This window comes from Palaemon carinicauda, chromosome 2 (genome assembly GCF_036898095.1).
Source record: "Palaemon carinicauda isolate YSFRI2023 chromosome 2, ASM3689809v2, whole genome shotgun sequence".
Lineage (NCBI taxonomy): Eukaryota > Metazoa > Arthropoda > Malacostraca > Decapoda > Palaemonidae > Palaemon > Palaemon carinicauda.
The window spans coordinates 187,750,391-187,772,755 of record NC_090726.1 but is presented as its reverse complement, the minus strand read 5'-3'; the positions used below and the strand labels follow the sequence as shown (position 1 = coordinate 187,772,755).

The following is a 22,365-nucleotide window of genomic DNA, read 5'->3' as shown; positions in this document are numbered from 1 at the left end:
AAAGAAGACTGGGATAATAGATGCTTGTGGAAATGAGGTTGCTAATGCCACAATATTACTAAACTTGCAGAATCTGACTAATATTTAATAAACTGTTTACTGATTTTCCTTTCTTCAAACTCAAAAGGCTAACAAGTCATCAGGCAAAGGCAGTGATTTTAACCTAATTTACCCTGATTCAAATCATAGGCTAACTCCTCAAGTTGTGTCTACCAGTTCTTGTGTACAAGTCACTAAGGGTTCAGTTGATATACAGTGCACACTATAGAAATGACAAATGGACAGTATATGTTCTATATTGCTATTCAGTCATGAAGTGAATACAGTTCATCTAGCTACACTTTCATAAAGTTTTCGTTTAAAGATGCACACGTTTCTCTTTCCTCCTTATTTCACCTTATAATTCTTAAGTGCTGTTGCTATTTTAAAAATATTCACATATTACCTGTTCAGCTGATGGAAAGCTCTGTGAGGACCACCCGGGAAAAATGGGGGGAACCTTTCTGTTTCTAACTGTTGTTGAATTCGCTGAAACTCACTCCTAGAGGCAGGTATGACATCTCCGCGCCATATCCAGGACATTTTTCGTTGGCAGGTTGCACCAGGTTTATTGAAATCACAGGCAGCACACACAGTCTCATCAACCTGTAGCAAAAAGAATAGCAATAATTAATATGTCAAAAAATTTACATCTAACAATTAAGCATGAAAAGAGTTTTTCAAAATTCATCAAGTCTTCAGTTAAGAAAATTAGTACTTTTCTAACTATATTGTAAAAACCTGAGTCATTTAAAATACGAATAAGCCTTCAGTGGTGTTGGGACGGCCACAAAGTCGCTAGCAAGATAGTTAGTAATGACAGATGGTGCAAGGTTGTTGTCCCACCAATCCACCTGTCACAAAATAGCCACTTTTGTTCCTAGGCATAGCAATGATAATCGAGGTGATAAATTTATTTAAAGGACTCAGGTTTGTATAGCTAGGAAAAATAAACCAAACTGGAAGCTTCTCTCTTTCCTGGACTTGTCATCTATCCTTAAATGAGATGCATACTAGTGCTGTGAGGGATACGAGGGTGTAACAAAACTACTGATCAGCCCCTCCGAACCCAAAGAAGGATGCCAAAAGGGCTTGTGAGCAACGTCCATAAGGTATAGGGAGGCAAAGGTGGTCTAACTCCTTCAGACTCAACTTCAGCTCCAAGTACCCCAACAGGTAATCCAGAAGACTACTGACGGGCTAGGCTTGTGAGTTCCTGGACTGAACCTGAGAGGGCTCAAGAGAAAGAAGCTACTGGTGGACATTGCTGGCAATTGGAGAAGGCCATAACCTTCCTTAAAATTTGAAATAGACAGCAAGAACGTCCACCAAAGGCTTAGCTATGGTCTCCTTTGAAAGATTAAGGTCACTGATGCTATCGCAACGTGGATAAAGGAGTACTGATACATGGCATTTCCTTTCACGGCTGCCTCAACGTCACACTCGTAAGAGGTAGACGATGAATCCAGCACCTATCTAATCCTTAGGGCAATTATTGTGTGCACCATGGGGTACTAACATGAGTGACCACTGGTCAGTCGACGATACCTCTACTATGAGCTTGTCAACCCATTCTGGGAATTGTTTTTTTTTTCTCCTTAGAATACAAATGCTCAAACCTGAAACTGATCTGGTTATGTATGATTGGGAGGTAGACAGTGAATTCGGCTTTGAACGATCTATTTCATTGTCTTAGGAAACCATCTCTGTGCCAAAAGAGAAACAACAGTACAATGTACCCTCCCTCTGGTGAACAAATTTGGTTGGCCCAGCTCAGTGCTTGGAAGCCCAGAGTGAGGACCAGTCACTCAGTGATTAAGCCCAGTTCACAGCAAGCTAGCACAAAAGATCAGTATCAAGTAGTGCTTTCTGTTCTTTTGGGGATATCAAAATACCTCGGGAAAAAAAAGGCATAAGAGATACTCTATTGTCCAGCTCTGTGCCTGTACCATACGGACTATTCAACCATGAGTACAATTGATCAGCCCAGGATGAAATCAATTGGTCACAGCTCAGTACAGAACCGATTGGCCCAAAATGGCATAGGGGCTTGACACTCAAAAGACCCTTACCTAGTATGACCTGGTCCCCTCCATAAAAAAGGGAACTGAAATAATGATAATGAGTTCCCTAGGCCCATATGACTCGCTAAAATGAATAAGTTTCACTATCAGTGAAAAATGGACTCAAAATGTAGGAATCTAAAACCTATGGTAAATGTCTCGAACAATAAGTATCAAAAGTATATTGATCCCAAGCCCAGCCATTCAAATAATATGAGTACTATACTGGGATTTCTTTTCAAAAGAAGGGATAGCGAAGATTGCTCTCACCTCCATAGTAAGCCCTTTTTAGAAGTTCCTATACGGCCTCCATGCTGCTCTTTTAAGTCAGAAGATTCTACTCTTTGTGATCTGCTTCTTTACTCAACTTGTTTACAAACATAGCCTGAATGAGTTCTCTAAACTCCATTGTTGTACATACATCAACACCAGTGGCCTTAATTGGACATAAGGGATCCTATTAAATATTAACCTGTGGTGACAGTGAAAAAGAGGGACAGACGAAATGAACAAGTGATCACTGATATTTTTTATATGGACTTTTGTTAACTTTGATGAACAGTCACAGTTTATAAAACGAATGACCTTATTGGTGAGAGCATGGAATTTCTCAATACGTCTGGAAGAAGCCTAGGGCGGGTAAAAGATAGTTTCCAAAATGAAATACAACAGGGAAACCTAATCCAATGATTTATAAGACATATGTATAAGCTCTTCAGCACTAGACCAAAGGCTCAGTTCAGTAACTTATCAGCTTTAGGTATCTCTTTTTTTTCTCCAGCTTAACAAATTTTCTGCAGTTCTATCGATCAGTCTAAAACCTGAAAACAATGTGTGCATACAATAACCTACTTATCAAGGTAGAATTTTAATTTTATTAATGAAAACCAGGAATTTTTACACAGTACAAAACGGCTAAAGTAATACTAATGGATTTGTGATAATCAATTCACTATCTATATTACGAAACTAAGAGAAATTTCAAATCTTACTAAACCATATGTGAAAAGTAATTTACCTGAGATGCCAAGCACCACTACCTCATTAGCTTCAGCCCTTTGTCTTTGCTGAGCAAATCCACTAATTCAGACATAAGCCGGAGTAAAAAAAAAAAAAAAATTATTATTGAATTTACAATCAGCAATCATGTCATTTATATTTCTTTTCAAATAAATAGTATGTCACATAAAATAAAAACTTTCACCTTATCAGATACAGTAAAGTGTTCCATCATAAGTAAAAATGCATACACATACACGATCACTTCACTACCAAATAACAATGTAGTATTAATTCTATAAAATCAAAACAAAATGCTAAAGTACTGTTATGTACTGCATATGCTAAAACTTAGATCAGCTCATTGGAAAATAGAATTATTATGATGACATATATTCAAAATAAGTAAGCCACCTTAGGCAAAATTGCTCTGATTTACCAGATACTGGTCTACAATGAAAAATGTTATTTTTATAATAAGATAAATTTTTGAATATACTTACCCGGTGATTATATAAGCTGCAGCTCTGCTGCTCGACAGAAAACTCTACGTTAAAAATCCGCCAGCGATCGCTATGCAGGTAGGGGGTGTACTTCAACAGCGCCATCTGTCGTGCAGGTACTCAGTACTCATTGTAAACAAAGAACTCAATTTTCTCCTCGGTCCACTGCGTCTCTATTGGGGAGGAAGGGAGGGTCCTTTAATATATAATCACCGGGTAAGTATATTCAAAAATTTATTTTATTATAAAAATAACATTTTTCAATATTTAACTTAGCCGGTGATTATATAAGCTGATTCACACCCAGGGGGGTGGGTAGAGACCAGCAATAAATGTTTACATTATTATGAGCTAAGGATTTTTTATTTCATTTTAGCAGTTATCAAAATAACAAACATAAAATAAATAAGTACCTGGTAAGGAAGTCGACTTGAACAATTACTCTGCCTTTTTAAGTACGTCTTCCTTACGGAGCCTCGCGATCCTCTTAGGATGCTGAGCGACCCCTAGGAGCTGAAGTATGAAGGGTTGCAACCCATACTACAGGACCTCATCAAAACCTCTAATCTAGGCGCTTCTCAAGAAAAGAATTTGACCACCCGCCAAATCAACCAGGATGCGAAAGGCTTCTTAGCCTTCCGGACAACCCAAAAACAACAATAAAAACATTTCAAGAGAAAGATTAAAAAGGTTATGGAATTAGGGGAATGTAGTGGTTGAGCCCTCACCCACTACTGCACTCGCTGCTACGAATGGTCCCAGGGTGTAGCAGTTCTCGTAAAGAGACTGGACATCTTTAAGATAAAAAGACGCGAACACTGACTTGCTTCTCCAATAGGTTGCGTCCATTATACTTCGCAGAGATCTACTTTGTTTAAAGGCCACTGAAGTTGCGACAGCTCTAACTTCATGTGTCCTTACCTTCAGCAAAGCTTGGTCTTCCTCACTCAGATGGGAATGAGCTTCTCGTATTAACAGTCTGATAAAATAGGATAAAGCATTCTTTGACATAGGCAAAGATGGTTTCTTAACAGAACACCATAAAGCTTCTGACTGTCCTCGTAAAGGTTTAGTTCGTCTTAAATAGAACTTAAGAGCTCGAACAGGGCATAAGACTCTTTCTAGTTCATTTCCAACCATATTTGATAGGCTTGGAATATCGAACGATTTCGGCCAAGGACGAGAAGGTAGCTCGTTTTTGGCTAGAAAACCAAGTTGTAAAGAACATGTAGCCGTTTCAGATGAAAATCCGATGTTCCTGCTGAAGGCGTGAATCTCACTGACTCTTTTAGCTGTGGCTAAGCAAACCAGGAAAAGAGTCTTTAAAGTGAGATCTTTAAAGGAGGCTGATTGTAGTGGCTCGAACCTTTCTGACATGAGGAATCTTAGTACCACGTCTAAATTCCAACCAGGTGTAGCCAAACGACGCTCCTTCGTGGTCTCAAAAGACTTAAGGAGGTCCTGTAGATCTTTGTTGTTGGAAAGATCTAAGCCTCTGTGACGGAAGACTGATGCCAACATGCTTCTGTAACCCTTGATAGTGGGAGCTGAAAGAGATCTTTCTTTCCTCAGGTATAAAAGGAAGTCAGCTATTTGAGTTACAGAGGTACTGGTCGAGGATACTGATACTGACTTGCACCAGTTTCGGAAGACTTCCCACTTCGACTGGTAGACTCTAAGAGTGGATGTCCTCCTTGCTCTAGCAATCGCCCTGGCTGCCTCCTTCGAAAAGCCTCTAGCTCTCGAGAGTCTTTCGATAGTCTGAAGGCAGTCAGACGAAGAGCGTGGAGGCCTTGGTGTACCTTCTTTACGTGTGGCTGACGTAGAAGGTCCACCCTTAGAGGAAGAGTTCTGGGAACGTCCACTAGCCATCGAAGTACCTCGGTGAACCATTCTCTCGTGGGCCAGAGGGGAGCAACTAACGTCAACCTTGTCCCTTCGTGAGAGGCGAACTTCTGCAGTACCTTGTTGACAATCTTGAACGGGGGGAATGCATATAGGTCTAGATGTGACCAATCCAGTAGAAAGGCATCTATATGAACTGCTGCTGGGTCCGGGATTGGTGAGCAATATATTGGGAGCCTCTTGGTCATCGAGGTTGCGAAGAGATCTATGGTAGGCTGGCCCCATGTGGCCCACAGTCTCTTGCACACATCCTTGTGTAGGGTCCATTCTGTTGGAATGATTTGTCCCTTCCGACTGCGGCAATCTGCCATGACATTCAAGTTGCCTTGGATGAACCTCGTTACTAGAGAAATGTTTAGATCTTTTGACCAGGTGAGGAGGTCCCTTGCGATCTCGTACAACGTCATAGAGTGGGTCCCTCCTTGCTTGGAGATGTACGCCAAAGCCGTGGTGTTGTCCGAGTTCACCTCCACCACTTTGCCTTGAAGGAGAGACTTGAAGCTTTTCAAGGCCAGATGAACTGCCAGTAGCTCCTTGCAGTTGATATGCATTGTTCTTTGACTCGAGTTCCAAGTTCCCGAGCATTCCCGACCGTCTAATGTCGCGCCCCAGCCCGTGTCCGATGCGTCCGAGAAGAGAACGTGGTTGGGAGTCTGAACAGCCAGGGGCAGACCCTCTCTGAGGCTGATACTGTCCTTCCACCAAGTCAGGGAAGACTTCATCTTCTCGGAAATGGGGATCGAGACCGCTTCTAGCGTCTTGTCCTTTTTCCAGTAAACAGCTAGGTGATATTGAAGAGGACGGAGGTGTAGTCTTCCTAACGATACGAACTGTTCCAGGGATGATAGTGTCCCTATCAGACTCATCCACTGCCTGACTGAACATCGTTCCTTCTTCAGCATGTTCTGGATGCATAACTGGGCTTGACTTGTTCTGGGGGCCGACGGAAAAGCCCGAAAAGCTTGACTGTGAATCTCCATCCCTAAATACACAATAGTTTGGGATGGGACCAGTTGAGACTTTTCCATATTGACCAGGAGACCCAATTCCTTGGTCAGATCTAGAGTCCACTTTAGATCCTTCAGACAGCGACGACTGGAAGAAGCTCTTAGAAGCCAGTCGTCCAAATAGAGGGAGGCTCTGATGTCCGCTAAATGAAGGAATTTGGCTATATTCCTCATCAGCCTCGTAAACACAAGAGGAGCTGTGCTTAGGCCAAAACACAGGGCTTGAAACTGGTAGACAACCTTTTCGTAAACGAATCTCAGAAAAGGTTGGGAGTCTGGGTGGATGGGGACGTGAAAGTATGCGTCCCTTAGGTCTAAAGAGACCATCCAGTCTTCCTTTCTGACCGCTGCTAGAACGGACTTTGTGGTCTCCATGGCGAACGTCTGCTTTGTGACAAAGACATTCAGCGCACTGACGTCTAGCACCAGCCTCCACCCTCCTGTCTTCTTTACCACTAAGAAGAGACGGTTGTAGAAGCCCGGGGTTTGATGGTCCAGGACTTTGACTACCGCTCCCTTTTCTAGCAAGAGAGACACCTCCTGTTTCAATGCTCGTCTCTTGTCTTCCTCTCTGTACCTGGGAGAGAGATCGATGGGAGACGTTGCTAGAGGGGGTTTTCGTACAAACGGGATCTTGTACCCCTCTCTGAGCAACTTCACAGATTGTGCATCTGCGCCTCTCTTCTCCCAGGTCTGCCAGAAGTTCTTGAGTCTGGCTCCCACTGCTGTCTGAAGAAGGTGGCAGTCAGACTCTGCCTTTAAAGGACTTGGTTCCTTTCTTCTTCCCACGTCTCCCTTCGGCACGAGCACCTCCTCTGCTGGAGGCTCTGCCACGAAAGGGCGGAATAAATCTGGACGCTGGAGTGTCCATCCTTGGTCTTGACAAGGTAGGCAAAGGGGTGGCTTTGCGGGCAGAGGACGCAACCAGGTCATGGGTGTCCTTCTGAATCAAAGAAGCAGCAATCTCCTTAATCAAGTCCTCTGGAAAAAAGGCACTTAGAGAGAGGAGCAAACAGAAGTTCTGATCTTTGACACGGTGTCACTCCAGCTGACAGGAAAGAGCAAAGGTTCTCACGCTTCTTGAGGACCCCGGATACGAACGATGCAGCAAGCTCACTAGATCCGTCATGTATGGCCTTGTCCATGCAGGACATGATGAGCAAGGAAGATTCCTTCTCATTCGGGGAGATCTTCCTGCTCAAAGCTCCCAGACACCAGTCCAAAAAGTTAAAGACCTCGAAGGCTCTAAATACTCCTTTCAACAGATGGTCTAGGTCCGAAGGTGACCAGCATATCTTAGAGCGTCTCATGGCTAGCCTGCGGGGAGAGTCTACAAGACTTGAGAAGTCGCCCTGGGCAGAGGCAGGAACTCCCAAGCCGAGAACTTCTCCCGTGGCATACCAGACGCTCGATCTGGAAGAGAGTTTAGCAGGGGGAAACGTAAAGGCTGTCTTCCCTAGACTCTTCTTGGACTGCATCCAATCTCCTAAAACTCGTAAAGCTCTCTTGGACGAGCGTGCGAGGACGAGTTTCGTAAAGGCAGGCGAAGATGACTGCGTACCTAAAGCAAACTCTGACGGAGGAGAGCGTGGAGCCACAGACACAAACTGGTCCGGATACATCTCTTTGAACAGAGCAAGAACTTTTCTAAAGTCCAAAGAGGGTTGCGTGGACTTGGGTTCGTCAAGGTCCGAATGTGGTTCATCAACGTGTGCCGCATCGTCATCATCAGAGAGTCCATCATCCGAGAATTGAGGGGGAAGCGGCAAAGGAGTAGGTATCGGCTGGTCGGCTGAGTCCGGTCGCACGGGTGCACGCGTGACTGAACCGGACGCAACGTCATGGAACTGTTGCCCAGTCTGTGAGCTGGCAACAACCATAGCAGCGCGGGGACGCACAGCGTCTACTCCAGACTGTCTAGTCTGATGTGGGCGAGCAGAGGCAACCACACTGGGTTGCGGAGGTTGACGCACCGCGTCAAAACAAAACAACTTAGACGGTTGTTGTACCTCGCGAACGTCAACGGAAGGTTCCGTGCGTCGCTGAACGTCAACATGCGGCTGGCAGGGTACACTGGAACGCATGGGTGGCGGGACTCTCTCAGCTGGAGTGAGCAAGAAGGTTGCCTCAGCGTCCACAGGACGCACAACCGTGGTTGGTTGTAGGCAAGAGGTTGGTGCAGCAGCAACCTTCTCCGCACGAAAGTCCTGCATCAGAGACGTTAATTGGAGCTGCATGGTCTGCAGCAAAGACCACTTAGGGTCTGCAGGAGCAGGTGCGGCGACAGACGGTGTGACTGCCTGAGGCGGTACCGCTTTGCCTCTCTTAGGAGGTGAGCAGTCATCGGAAGACTGCAGCGAGTCCGAACTGACCCAGTGGCTACAACTGGGCCGTTGGACTTGCGCGGAAGGGACCGACTTGCGCTTAAGAGGTCGTGAGACCTTGGTCCATGGTTTCTTACGAGAAACCTCTTCCGCAGACGAGGAATAAATGGGCTCTCTCGTCTCTGTGTGGGTGGGGCGATCTTGGGTAGATACGCCCGAAACCACGGAGGGAACGTCTGTTCGCTGATTAAAGCCTCTCGAACCCTTTGGTCGTACGACATTGCTTCTCCCCTGGACTTGGGAGCTTGCAAGAGGTCCCGGACTAGGAGGACGACAGGCACGAACAGACGAACCCTCAAGCGCAACACTATCCACAACACTATCACTCGCTTTATCACTTCCCACTGCACTCTTACACTTCAGCTCTTTGACGTCCGCCATGAGCTGGTTACGGTCACTAGCCAAGGACTCCACTCTCTCACCCAGAGCTTGGATGGCACGCATCATATCTGCCATCGAAGGTTCCTGAGTGCCAGAAGGGGGATTAGGAGCAACCACTACAGGGGAAGGAATAGGTTGTGGGGCATGAGGAGAGGAAAAATCAACAGAACGAGATGAACTTCTCCTGACTCTATCTCTCTCTAGCCTACGTGTATATTTCTGGAATTCAATAAAATCGAATTCCGAAAGCCCAACGCATTCCTCACATCGATCTTCCAATTGACAGGTTTTATCCCGACAATTGGAACAAACGGTGTGAGGATCGATAGAGGCCTTCGGAAGACGCCTTGAACAGTCCCTAGCATTACAATTCCTGAATTTAGGGACTTGAGAAAGGTCAGCCATTTTGAATTGGTCAAAGGGGAATTCAAAAACTATCCAAAGTCATCAACAAATAATCCGATATCAAAAAAAGAATGCAAGGATTTATTGAAGAGAAAGCCTGCACAGCGAAAGCTCAAAACTAGAAACGTGTACTTCACCAAATAGTTGTGAAAACCAATCCAGTTAGCAACAGCGAATTAGTAGGTCTTGCCGGTGGCACGACAGAGAGAAAATTGAGTTCTTTGTTTACAATGAGTACTGAGTACCTGCACGACAGATGGCGCTGTTGAAGTACACCCCCTACCTGCATAGCGATCGCTGGCGGATTTTTAACGTAGAGTTTTCTGTCGAGCAGCAGAGCTGCAGCTTATATAATCACCGGCTAAGTTAAATATTGAAAAGTGAAAATGCATACAGTGTAACAACACTATAAAATTAATTCAATAAAATTCAACATAAAATGCTAAATTACTGGCATGCACAGTATACAGTAAGCTAAAAAATTACACTTCTGCAATAGAAAACAAAATAAAAACAATGACACATTTGAGAAACTGAAATATGAATGAAGACAATTCTTACCATGGCAGAAGGCTGAAGACGATTCGTTAGAATAATATTGGGGTACATAGCTCCAACATCTAAATGATAAATAAGAGGGTTCTCCAATCGACAAGGTGTGTCCCTCAAATCAGCAAGTTTTTTCTTTATACCATCCACAACTTCAGAATAATTGGTAACTTGGTCTAAAGGAATACCTTCCTCTACTTCTACACAAAATTTAATTGTTCGGTCAACATTGTCAATCAATTTTTGAAAAGCTTCTGGAACCTGAAAAGTGAAATAACAATAATGGTAAAATCACTTCAAATCAAATTATAATTATCTAAGCACTACTGAATATATTAGACTTCTTTTGTATTTTACCCTCAAATTTTTCATACTATCATTCTTCTACTTCATTTCCAACTCAATAACTGCCTAATCCTCTCTATTATTTTCATAATCTACTTTAATTTTTATCTCATAATAAAATATAAAAAAATTACGACAAATACATATGCAAATATGCTGTTTAACATAAATACATTTATCATTATACAGGTAATTATGCTGTACACCTAGAAAAGACACTTAAATGATTGCTAACATGATTAAGATAGGGTCAGCTACCTAAATGCTACCCTAAATAAATAAATTAAATCTTTTATTCATACTCTTAGATCAACAATATCCCATTAGTAAAGCCTCTAATCAGCTCAATAGTCACCAGTGTTGGGGTTACCCCTAACTTGCATCTTATTATCAGCTCACCCTCAAGATAGATTCGCTTTAATGGCTGATGAGAAGTTTTGGTAAGACCCTGCAGGTAAAGGGATCCCTACCTATTTACCCTCCAGCAGACACTTGTGTCAGCATCCGGTAACGGTTAAGGACCGATAGAAATAAAGTGAATATAAGAAAGCAATAAAAATCGGAGAACTCAAAACACGTTGCTGTGTCTGTCTATACTTATAGCACAGAAAGGGTAAAAATACTATGACAATTTGATGTAAGAATTGGCAATTGAAAATACAGGACAGCCACCGAGAGGGCGACCACTCCCTACAAGGAACACCTACAGTATGTCCAAGAATGACCTCTACATGCAGGACAGAGACCGTGAGGATTGTTCTACTATTTTTAGGATGTTCTTTTTGAAAATGAGGGCATAAACCCATCAACTCTATGAAAAGATATATATGACAATTTTCATTTCCTAATTGAACTTTTAACTGCATAAAACCACAAAGTAATTCTAATTCATAACATTATAATCAGTAAAAGAATCATTAATTACAAAATTAATATACCTGTATTTGCTAGTTGAATGTGCAGTACAAAACAAAATCATAAGACAATAATCCTTATTTTGGAAGGATACATTATATAGCCCAGCACTGGTGTCTGAGAGGCCATTTGCTGCCCAAGTGTAACTGAGGGTAAACCCAGCTGCTCCACTATGATGTAAAAGTTAGTAGAGGCTGGACAGCAAGATGGAAAAAAATGAAGAGGAAGCGGGCATAGTCGGATACAGCATAAAGAAAGCGCACTTAGGAGCAGAAGGAATACTGCAGAGACCCTAAATTAATGCTTGTAGTACACCGCATGAGGTACACTGACAGCACTGACCCCTACAGGTTAATCCCAATATTGAACAGTGTGCCATTTCAACTTACCATTCTAAACCGACATGGAATATCTGCACGGAACACTCCAGATTCAATGGCTTCTACGTGGCCCCCGACGTAGGTTTCTGAATCCAATACATGGCCATCTGCTGTAATCTTGTTAAATTCTGATTGCTGCTTATTGGGGTATATTATGTTAGCATGGAAAGCTTCTACCATCAACAAAGCTTCACATAAAGTTCCAGAACCTTTTCTCAAGACCTGAAAAATGAAAGACATCCCAAAAGTTAGAAAACGCAAAATACTTTACATTAAGCATATGAATAATCAGGAAAAACTGTATTTTAACAAAATTTATTTCCATACTTATCTGGGACTCAGTTAATATATATGAAGCGCAAGTTATTCAGCCTTCAAATTAAAAACTTTACATCTCGCCTCTCCATGGGACCAAACAGGTGTTATCGTACTCACACTTGCCTGGTGGTCCATGGGAACCACTCAAACTTTCTAAATAATTCTAAAAACTATTTAAAGACCAGTATTAACTCATTCATATCACTAAGTGGAGAGGAGAGGGGTTATGTGACTTCCAGGTATAGCAATAACAAATTGTATTACCTAAAATTGAAGATTTCAATGAATCTTACTTGTGAGTTATATACTGTAGCTACTTACCAAACTTTTTAAGAGGAAAAAGTAATAAAAATAATCATATATTTGAATATTCAAAAAAAGAAAATTAAACTTCTTATAATTCTAACACCATTCTGTGCTTGTATTTACCATGGAATGAATAAAAAGTAAAGCTTTCCTTTACTAGGATATAGAAGACTATCCTCTGAATTCTTATCCCCTATTTGCACTAAGGAAGGAATATGAAAAGGACATGGCGGGATCCCAGTCTAAAAACAATTTTTAACCCTAAAACCTGGTAAAAGTAATACTGTAGACTACAAACAGCTTGGAGTTTGCTAATTCACTTGGCCTAGCAAATCCTAAAAATAGTCATCACCTAAGTTCTTTTATGCCCAATTTATTCAATGGTTTATAAAGCAGAAATTTTGAAAACTTAAAAATCATAAATTACAATGTAGAGACCATTCTGCAAGAAAATTTGATACATTGTTGCTTAGTTATCAATATTATAGAGCATTTTTCACATCTTTCGCCCAGTTTACATTGTTGACTCCTATGTGCATGTAAAGGATATGAGGGTTGTTATCTTCCAAGGGCCCATTAATGGCACAAAATGCATTATAATAGTAGATGCCATAACTGTAATCCTGAACTATACACAGCTTAGAGAGAGAGAAAAGGTCAACTGTCCCTAATAAAGTAGATAAAATTAGTTCGGAAGCTTGAATAGCTACCATGGACTAACAGGAGCAGTTTCTACCCAACAATATAAGTACAATACCATGCTGGCTGATCTCATGGTGGGGTGGAATATAGGTCTGAAAAAAATGGTGAGTTTTTTATTTTAGAGCCAAGAACTTTGTGTTTTGTGGATTCATCGAAATATCACGAACTTTAAAAGTAATTTGCATTTTTCTTTGCTATACAAACCAGAGTCCTTTAATAAGAGTATGAATTTAGCTTGCCGGTAACTCGGCTGTTAAAAGTTAGAACAAGGTGTCAATAGTAACTGAAGACCAGCCCACACTGAGAAGCCCCTTGGACCTTCACATAGGGCATGCAGGGTGGTTGAGGTGGGAAGTGAAGCTTACATGACTCAAGTTTGTATAGTTAGGAAAAATGCAAATTACCATACTACTAAAAATTCATGATGTTTCAACATGAATACAAACCCTCATCCTTTAAAAGGATGACTCATCCTTAGGCGAGAGCAAGCCCCTATAACCCTAATGTCAAGACACTCAGACCTTAAGAGGAGTGGAAGTGTTGACTCCTACCATCTTTTAACTTCTGAGATATAGATTCTCAAAGGTTAAACTAAGCTACTGTCTATGGACAGATAGTCACCGAAAAATATGAAAAATAAAAGCATCATCAGAACTTACCTTGATAAACTTATTAAAATATTTTCAGCAATAATTTCCCTACTGAAAAAGAGGTACATCATCATAGTTGGGCTCTTCCTCTGTATTCTATTCATTGTCATCTTCCTCTCAGAGGGATGAACAAAATAATACTTACTGGTTTTCCCATTTAATGACATCTTTGCATGGAAGCTGTTGCCCACTTGTTTTTCAAGGCTGAGCTTGCAAGCAAATGATGTTCACTACTATCAAAAACATGATGCAATCAATCAGCTTTGCTACAACTTCATCATATATAATGCTCGAAGGGAATCATATGATATGACTCGTCATCCACATGAAATACGAGGTCGCTTTAAAGTACTTATTTCAGCGAGTGGAGTGATATTAGGATCCAGGCTACCAACTCTGTGTTCTGCCTTGATAACTAGTTATCTAAAAGGGACTAGGATTGCAGGAATGTAAAGATTTTGCAAAGGAAGGGTCTAAAGTAAATAAAAACTTGAGGCTTTATGTGAGGATCTTGAATCTATAATGCTCTGTGCACCATCAAAACTCTTACTGAATGGAACTCTAGAACAACTAGTGTCTCTAGACACAACTCAAGCAGTCAGGTTAGGGTTTGAAATAAGACAGGTTACTTCAGAATTACTACCCTTAATTCAAGTCTCACTGGACTACTACTAGGCATGCTGTGAATAATTTAGGAGAGATGGAGTCTCCCTGTCTAACTCTTTTCTCAATCAAAATTTTCTCACTATATGTAGTTTTAGGATTGCTGCACTTTCTGCGCAGATATCTTCAAGCGTTTTAACCTAAGAGTCATCTATTCATTGTCTCTGAAAGGCTTTCATTACCACTGAAGATTTGACAGAATTAAAAGCTTTCTCAGTCTATAAATGCCATACATAGCAGTTTGTCATACTCCTCTGATTTTTCCATTAGCTAGTTAATTACATGGAAATGGACATTTGTTGAATACCCACTGATGAAGCCTGCCTGCTCTCTTGGTTGATTGAAGTCTAGCCGTCTTTCTATTTGGTATAATATCATCTTTATAAATATTTTCTAATTACAGAGAGTAAACTTATTGGGTAGTAATTTTTCAGACCATTTGTCACCCTTTGTGTGCATTAATATAATGATAAATTTTGTCCAAGCTGTACGCATAGAGCATTCTTGCAGACATTTTATGTAATATTCAGCCAGTTCTACTACTATGAAATCTCCATCTATTATTAAATCAATTGCTTTGCCTCTTCATGCTTTTCAATGCTTTCTTTACTTCTACTGTTATGCTTCGTAGTGGCTCAGGTGTTTCATTATTTCTATTGGCAAAGGTATTTTTTCTATCACTATTGTATAGCATTGTATAGAAAACCTCTGCCATTTTTATCACTCCACCTCTATTGTTAATAACATTTAAATTTTCTACACAGTAGTTAATTATAAATCCAGAAGAGGACATCTTTAAACACTAAAACACCTAAAATAAAACACTTATAAAGGCATAGGCTGTCGACAATCCAAAATTAACACAGGCTGAAAAACAAAGGATTCATGGCTTAAACATGACATTGATAGTTGCCATAACGCCTAGATTGTCTCACTACTTTAGTAGAGAAATGTCTATTGGAAGGAAAGAAAACGGGAATTTAATAAGTTGTAGGGGTAAATGTCAATAAAAATGAGCTTCGAAAAAGAGCAATATGAACATCATGGGAGGTTGATGGAAATAATAATTTAACGCATAGCTGATATTTATGTAAAAAAGGGATTTTGACGCAGGAAAAATCTATTTTTGGGGAGATACCTGTGACGCCCGGTGAAAAGGGTCCTTCTTTACACTTTTCTGATATAAATACTTCCAAATATACCAGAGAAAGTTAAAAGCATGGAATGCAGAGGTTACTACCCTTGCGCGAGCACCCTGAAGGTGTCGTGTATAAAGCAAGGGCGTGTGAAAACCACTATTCACAGGCTGTCTTCCATTTAGCTAATTCCTTCGTCAAAAGGGATGGGCCGATACAGAGGCACTAGCTACGTTACCTGAACCACACCACCGACGCCCGACGCGACCGCCATCTGAACAACATCCTTCTGTATTGAACATGATGGCTTGGAAAGGAAAGGGAGGGGTATAACAAGGGAAGGGTTTCACCGGGCGTCACAGGTATCTCCCCAGAAATAGATTTTTCCTTCGTCAAAATCCCTTTTCTGGGTCGACCTGTGACGCCCGGTGAAAATGTACCAGAGAATGCCTTCCAAGCCCTAAATAAAACTGGAGTAAGAAAACAAGTCCCAAAGGTTATTATATTAAGTAATGTCAAAATTATATACAAGATTACAAAAGGTGCCATACTGGAAATAATAATAATATAAAATACATAAAGGGCGATGAAACGGGAGTACCCCTGGGTCCCAGCATCACAAAAACCAAACCTACATGGCAAATAGAAATGGTAACATAACAATCTTAAAGGTAAGGCTATACACAGGTAACGGTAAGTAACCAAAGTAACACAATAATGGCAATGTAATCTTAGGGCTAAACGAACCACCCGGAGATCGGCGACGTGGTGAGAGTGGCAGGTAGGAGGGAGAAGGAAAGAGATGGATGAAAGGAAGAATGGAGAAATTATTGAGGGGAGATGAGGCTCACAGCTACAACCGTGGAGAATTTAAGGGCCTGTAAGTTCTTTAAATAGTGGCGTTTGAATACCATAGGGGATTTCCAACCCGTATACTTCTTAAGGTCATCAAAATCCATATTTTGAAAGTAATTGATGGAGGTTGCCACTGACCGGATATCATGAGCATGGGGAAATGATTCCGGGTTAGCTTGTTTAATAAAGTAAAGGATTTGCTGTCTGATGCCCTGAATGGAAATAGTGCCTCCTTGTTCTCTGACAAAGTATCTTGGGGAAGAGGGATAATCTTCCAAGGGGACCATCTGTGTTGTGGGTCCTCGTTTTTAGCTAGGAAAGCTCTGTCTGGAGAAAGTAGGACTTCACCTGACGGGAGGAAATCTATATTTTCAGGATTACATTAGAGAGCTGCTAATTCTGAGATTCTAGCACCTGAGGCCAAAGCCGTTAGAAATAAGGTCTTCCTAAGAAGAGTGATGTAGGAGCAGGCTTCATTATCGGTGTCTGAGGCGAGCTTCAGTACGTCGTTCAGAGACCATGAGACCTTTTGTGGACGAACCGCAGGTCTGAGCCTAGCACAGGCTTTCGGGATAGAGGAAAAATAGGGATCAGCTAAGTCAATATTGAAACCCACGAAGAAGATCTTCAGAGCTGACTTAATCGTGGTTATGGTACTAGCTGCTAGACCCTTGTCAAATAAGGACCTAAAGAATGAGATGGCCAGATTAGAGGTCATTCGAGACTCCCCTGAAGACTTTAGGAAATCTGCTAGTTTCTTAACGGCTGAATCATATTGTCTAATTGTGGAGTCCCTCTTGTCTGATTCTATGAAGAGGACATTTTCCGGGTCAATGTTTGCATCTCTGTGGGCAGCAAACTTCATGAAGTCCACAAAGTTAGGGTTTGGGCTATCATTGAGGAATCTGACACAGTCTGTGTTTGGACTACCTGGGTCAGTTTGGGGAATGGGATCCAGAAGGGACCGAGTTTCAACTCGAGTAGGAGAGGAAACCAACTGCTTTTTGGTCAATTTGGTGCTACCAGAGCCACTATTCCGCGGAAGGAGCGTAGCTTTGGTAAAACATTCATCAGAAGATTCACCGGAGGGAACAGGTAAATCTTCTGCCAATGGTTCCAATCCAGGGTCAATGCATCCATAGCATTGGCCTGATGGTCCAGGTTCGGGGCTACATAACAGGGAAGTTTGTGGTTCAGTTGTGTTGCAAATAAATCCACCTGAAGACCGGGAACCAGCCTGGATATCCACCGGAAAGAATTCACGTCTAGAGACTATTCCGACTCCAGTGGTTTTGTCCTGGATAGTGAGTCCGCTATCACATTCTGGACTCCTGCTAGGTGAGAAGCTGACAGGAACCAGTTCTTTTCCAATGCTAAGGTAAAAATCATAACCAGGACTTGATTCAGGTTGGGAGATTTTGATCCACCTCTGTTTATGCAGTGTACTACTGCTGTGCTGTCGGAGACTATCCTGACATGGGTGGACCGTGGAGGGGAGAGACATTTGAGAGTCAGGAGTACTGCCATGGCTTCCAGTACGTTGATGTGGAAGTGTTTCATGGCAGGGGACCAGGAGCCCTGAAACATCCGTTGTTTGTGGTAGCCCCCCCAGCCACTGAGAGACGCGTCTGTGTGAATCGTCACTTGTGGAGGAGGGAATTGCAGAGGAACCGATTTGGAAAGGTTCTCTGGTTTTGACCATGGTCGGAGTCTCTTTATCAGGATTGAGGGGATCTTCGATATCTTGTCTCGTAGTCTTATGGTAGCTCTCTTTCTCCAAACTCAATTGATATCCTTGAGTTTGGCTTTCAGGAGGAGGTCTGTCACTGAGGCGAATTGGAGTAAGCCTAGAACTCGTTCCAAGGCTCTCCGTGACACCTGTTTGTTCTTGAGGAAGTTCTTGGTTTTGGACGCTATCTCTTTGACCTTTTTGGGAGGAAGAGACAGTTTGTGATTTGAGAGGTCCCAGCGGATGCCTAACCAATCGAAGTGGCTTGATGGTTGAAGGCGAGACTTTTGTAGGTTGACCTTGAACCCCAGTTTGTTGAGAAACTGAAGCACTTTGGTTGTAGCCTTGTTGCATTCCGGGACCGACCGAGCCCAGATGAGCCAATCGTCCAGATAAGCGATTACCATGATCCCTTGTCCCCTGAGTTGTTCCAATACTGTTTCCCCCAGTTTTGTAAATATCCTGGGGGCTATGCTGAGGCCGAAGGGCATGACTTTGAAGGCGTAAGCTTTCTTGCCTAGACGGAAGCCTAGGTAAGGAGAGAAGTTTCGTGCTACTGGGACGTGATAATAGGCGTCGGTAAGATCGATAGAGGTGGTGACGGCCCCACGGGGAAGTAATGTCCGTACCTGAGAGACAGTTAGCATACGGAACTTGTCGCAAAGAATGTAAGAATTCAGTTTGGACAAGTCCAGGACCACTCTCAACGCCGAAGAGTCTTTCTTGGGAACTGTGAAGAGGCGTCCTTGGAAATTCAGGGACCGAACCCTCTTTATCGCACTTTTCTTGAGTAACTCCGTGGTGTATTCTTCCAAGATGGGAGTGGGTTTCTGGAAGAAGGTCGCTGTCGGAGGTGGAGATCCGTGCAACCACTTCCATCCTAGGCCTTTGGAGACTATGCTGTGAGCCCAAGGACTGAAGGTCCATTGGTCCCGGAAATGATATAGTCTCCCCCCTACCTGACTCACTTCATTGTGTCGAGGTGAATTTAGCTCCACGTCCTCCTCGGGGACCCCTGGTCCTAGGTCCGCCTCGCTGGCGGAACTGACCTCTACCCTTGTTGCTGCCTCTAGAGTACCCTCGAAAGGAAGCCGAGGTCTCATAGGCAGGGTTGAAGGCAGGGGAGGTCATCCAAGAAGCCATGGGAGTTGCTTGGGTACATTGAGGTGCCGGAAGGAAAACAATCTGTTGAGGCTGAGGAGCTTGTGGAGGAGCCATCTTAGAGGTAGAGAGGGTCGATGAGTGAGGGCCCTGAAGTTGATGGAATTGGCCACGGTTAGATTTAAACGAAGTATAGGGCCTTTGTCGTTTCTTAGAAAAGGGTTGTCTCCCGTATTCGAATTTTCTTTTGTTCGAAAGGCCCCATCGAACCTGTAGGTTCTGATTAGGTCTTGCGCCTGTTATTTGAACCTTGTTATATTCTTTGGTACTTATTTACGCTTTGAGTTCATTTCTTAGTAGAACGAAGGATAACGTTTCAAAAGCAAGTCCACTAAGACCAAGGCTTATGGAAATAATAATTTAACGCATAGCTGATATTTATGTAAAAAAAAAAGCTCCATAATTTAATAGTATACAATATAAAAAAAAAATATAATAATGACAGGTAAGAATAATTCTTATAACAATATGTTACCTCATCTGGTTCCATAGGAATGATGGTGCAAAGGGCCAAAATAAATGGGTGAACATACTTCATGTACAGGTAGTAAGTGGCAACGGCATCAGACACTGAATAATTAGACAAAACCTGAAAAGTTAGAAAATTTATTCAGTTTACATATTACAATAAGAATATCCAAAATAGATATGTATGTCTTCAAGGAATAAATAAACCTAATATTTGCGTATAAATTAATTAACTACTTTATTCCAGCTACCATTATAATTCTCTTTCAGATCAAGGAAAACTTTAAGATTTATATAAAGCTATTAACTTTAGTTCCATTTCCTCCAGTCTACTTCAAAAGGTAACTACTCCATATGCTTTGGATTTTCTTAATTTCTAAAAACTTGCACTTAATTTTTAAACAGAATTTAAGAAATGCCATCAATCACCTTTTTATTAAAAGTATACAACAGATAGGGACTATTTCTGACTAAAGGATTTCACATACCTGAGGCTGTTCAGCAGCCAAAGCACACATATCTTCTGGATCAAGCTCAACTGGGTCATATCGCAGCTTAGCTTTGGCTACAGCTTTCAAGTTATGGGAGCCAACAGGAAGATACGAATCACGTTTTACCCAACTGGAAAGGAAGAGGCCATTGAATGACTGTGATTTCCACGACTTACTCATGAACATCAAATCTTTTTATAACCTAAAATATAATACAAATGCATTGTACATACTAATAGTTGACTTTCTGTAATCCATTTAGATCGAGTTCAAAATCTTCATGTACTACCCCAAATTTCCCATCAACCCTAGTTTTCCTATTTTAGGACATAACCACTTACTTAGAGTAATCTCATAAAACTGAGTTATAGTTAAATATCAACATGAATTACAAGAAAGAGACGACTGGCGAAATCTAACAGAGAGGCCGTTTGCGTCAAAAGGCGTAGGAGCAGATGATGATGATGATGATGCTAGCACTACCTAATAATGTGAGAGGGGCTGCCAAATGTGATGGTTTTCTCTTCTTACTCACCAATTCCCTTACATTTTTACATATACCTACATATGCCTAATTAGGTGTGCAATATAAGGGCATTCAGTAAAACTGATATTTTTAATACATCAGAAGTTTTTCACAAAAACCCATCAATCATATGTAAGCCTACAATTCATGTTTTCAGAATCTCCACATTTGACAACCCTATGTTAAGAAACAAAATATGAATAGCAGTGGCAATATGCGCACCACAAAGATCCTTGGATACAAGTCATCATCTTTACTTTTCGTGTAGTTTGAAGTAAGGGTAAAATGCTAATTTACTGGTTTGCATGAAAAAAAGTTTTGCATTTTAAATACTTACTCTATCTTATACCAACAACAACAAAAATGTGATTAAACCCTAATTCAGGTGGGAGGACTAAGTTACTAAATATCTCCCAAACATTTTCCTGTTCAGTAAGATGTATGAGAGTACTTGGAGTCTATTATGACTTTGAAACTCATGATGATTGGGAAAGTTATGGACAATCCTTTTCACATCAAAGTGAGATGTAATTTCTTATTATCCACTAGCTTAGAATGTTGGCTTGAAAGGCAAGAGATAAAAAAGAAACAAAGAACTTAAGGCGTTGGGCACAACTGGCCGTACTACCAGCTACGGGCAAAATTTGTGTGAAATCGTGGGTGTGACACAAGGGGCACGCAATAGTCTTTGACCTCGTAGGCCGCTGTATACCAGCCGCAGAATCTTCACTCGCTGCACTAAAATGTTCTGCGGCAGTCAAGAAAATTTGTACTCGCAGACAGGATGCACGTCTGATGCAAGTAAGCCGTGCGTGTGACTTACGTGCAACTTACGTGCCGTAGGATTTTCTATGGCATGATCTCCGCACATTGGTCGTGCGTGTAATTTGCATGTAACTTGCGTCACAAGTACGAGCCACGCATGTTTGTCGTACGGAATTAAAGGAAGTACGTGCAGATTCTGCGGCTGGTATACGGCGGGCTACGAGGTCAAAGACTGTTGCATGCCCCTTGCGTCACACCCACGATTTCACACAAATTTTGCCCATATACCTCACATAGCTGGTAGTACGGCCAGTTGTGCCCAAGGCCTTACATCGCAGGAGTTCATGGCTAGGACTGAAAAATTCCCAGACACGTACGGCTAAAAAATTCATACAGGGAATTGTGCCCAACGCCTAAATAGGGTATAGGGGACAAAACCTGTGGTAAAAGACAATCTTATAACTCTGATGAAGCACCCCTAAACTCAAACCATGAACCTCAGATTAGAAATTTTGTCTAGCCACAGCCCACCCTACCCTGTTATTCACCACAATGAAGCTTCATATTCTAAATCCCCTACTGCAGCTACCTCAGCGGTCACCAAGGCCACTGAAGGAAGCAGCAGGGTCTATCAGAACTGCGTCACGGTTGTTCGCCATTCATTACTAATTCTAGCTGGCTCTTTTGTGACTGTCGAATGTCAATATTTATGTCAAGAGT

The 22,365-nt window shown here is 41.9% G+C and overlaps 1 protein-coding gene across 1 annotated transcript in view; it reads right to left on the bottom strand.

The window, feature by feature from the left end:
* The window catches only part of PolE1 (DNA polymerase epsilon catalytic subunit 1), a 67,657-nt gene that overhangs the window by 4,461 nt on the left and 40,831 nt on the right, over positions 1 to 22,365 (bottom strand). Inside the window, exons 10-14 of the mRNA XM_068359891.1 lie at positions 20,352 to 20,484; positions 19,871 to 19,984; positions 11,885 to 12,097; positions 10,248 to 10,496; positions 446 to 645 (exon numbers count right to left, since the gene is read on the bottom strand). Of these exons, the coding sequence (XP_068215992.1) occupies positions 446 to 645; positions 10,248 to 10,496; positions 11,885 to 12,097; positions 19,871 to 19,984; positions 20,352 to 20,484 (909 nt within the window). The remainder of the gene's footprint in view (positions 1 to 445; positions 646 to 10,247; positions 10,497 to 11,884; positions 12,098 to 19,870; positions 19,985 to 20,351; positions 20,485 to 22,365) is intronic.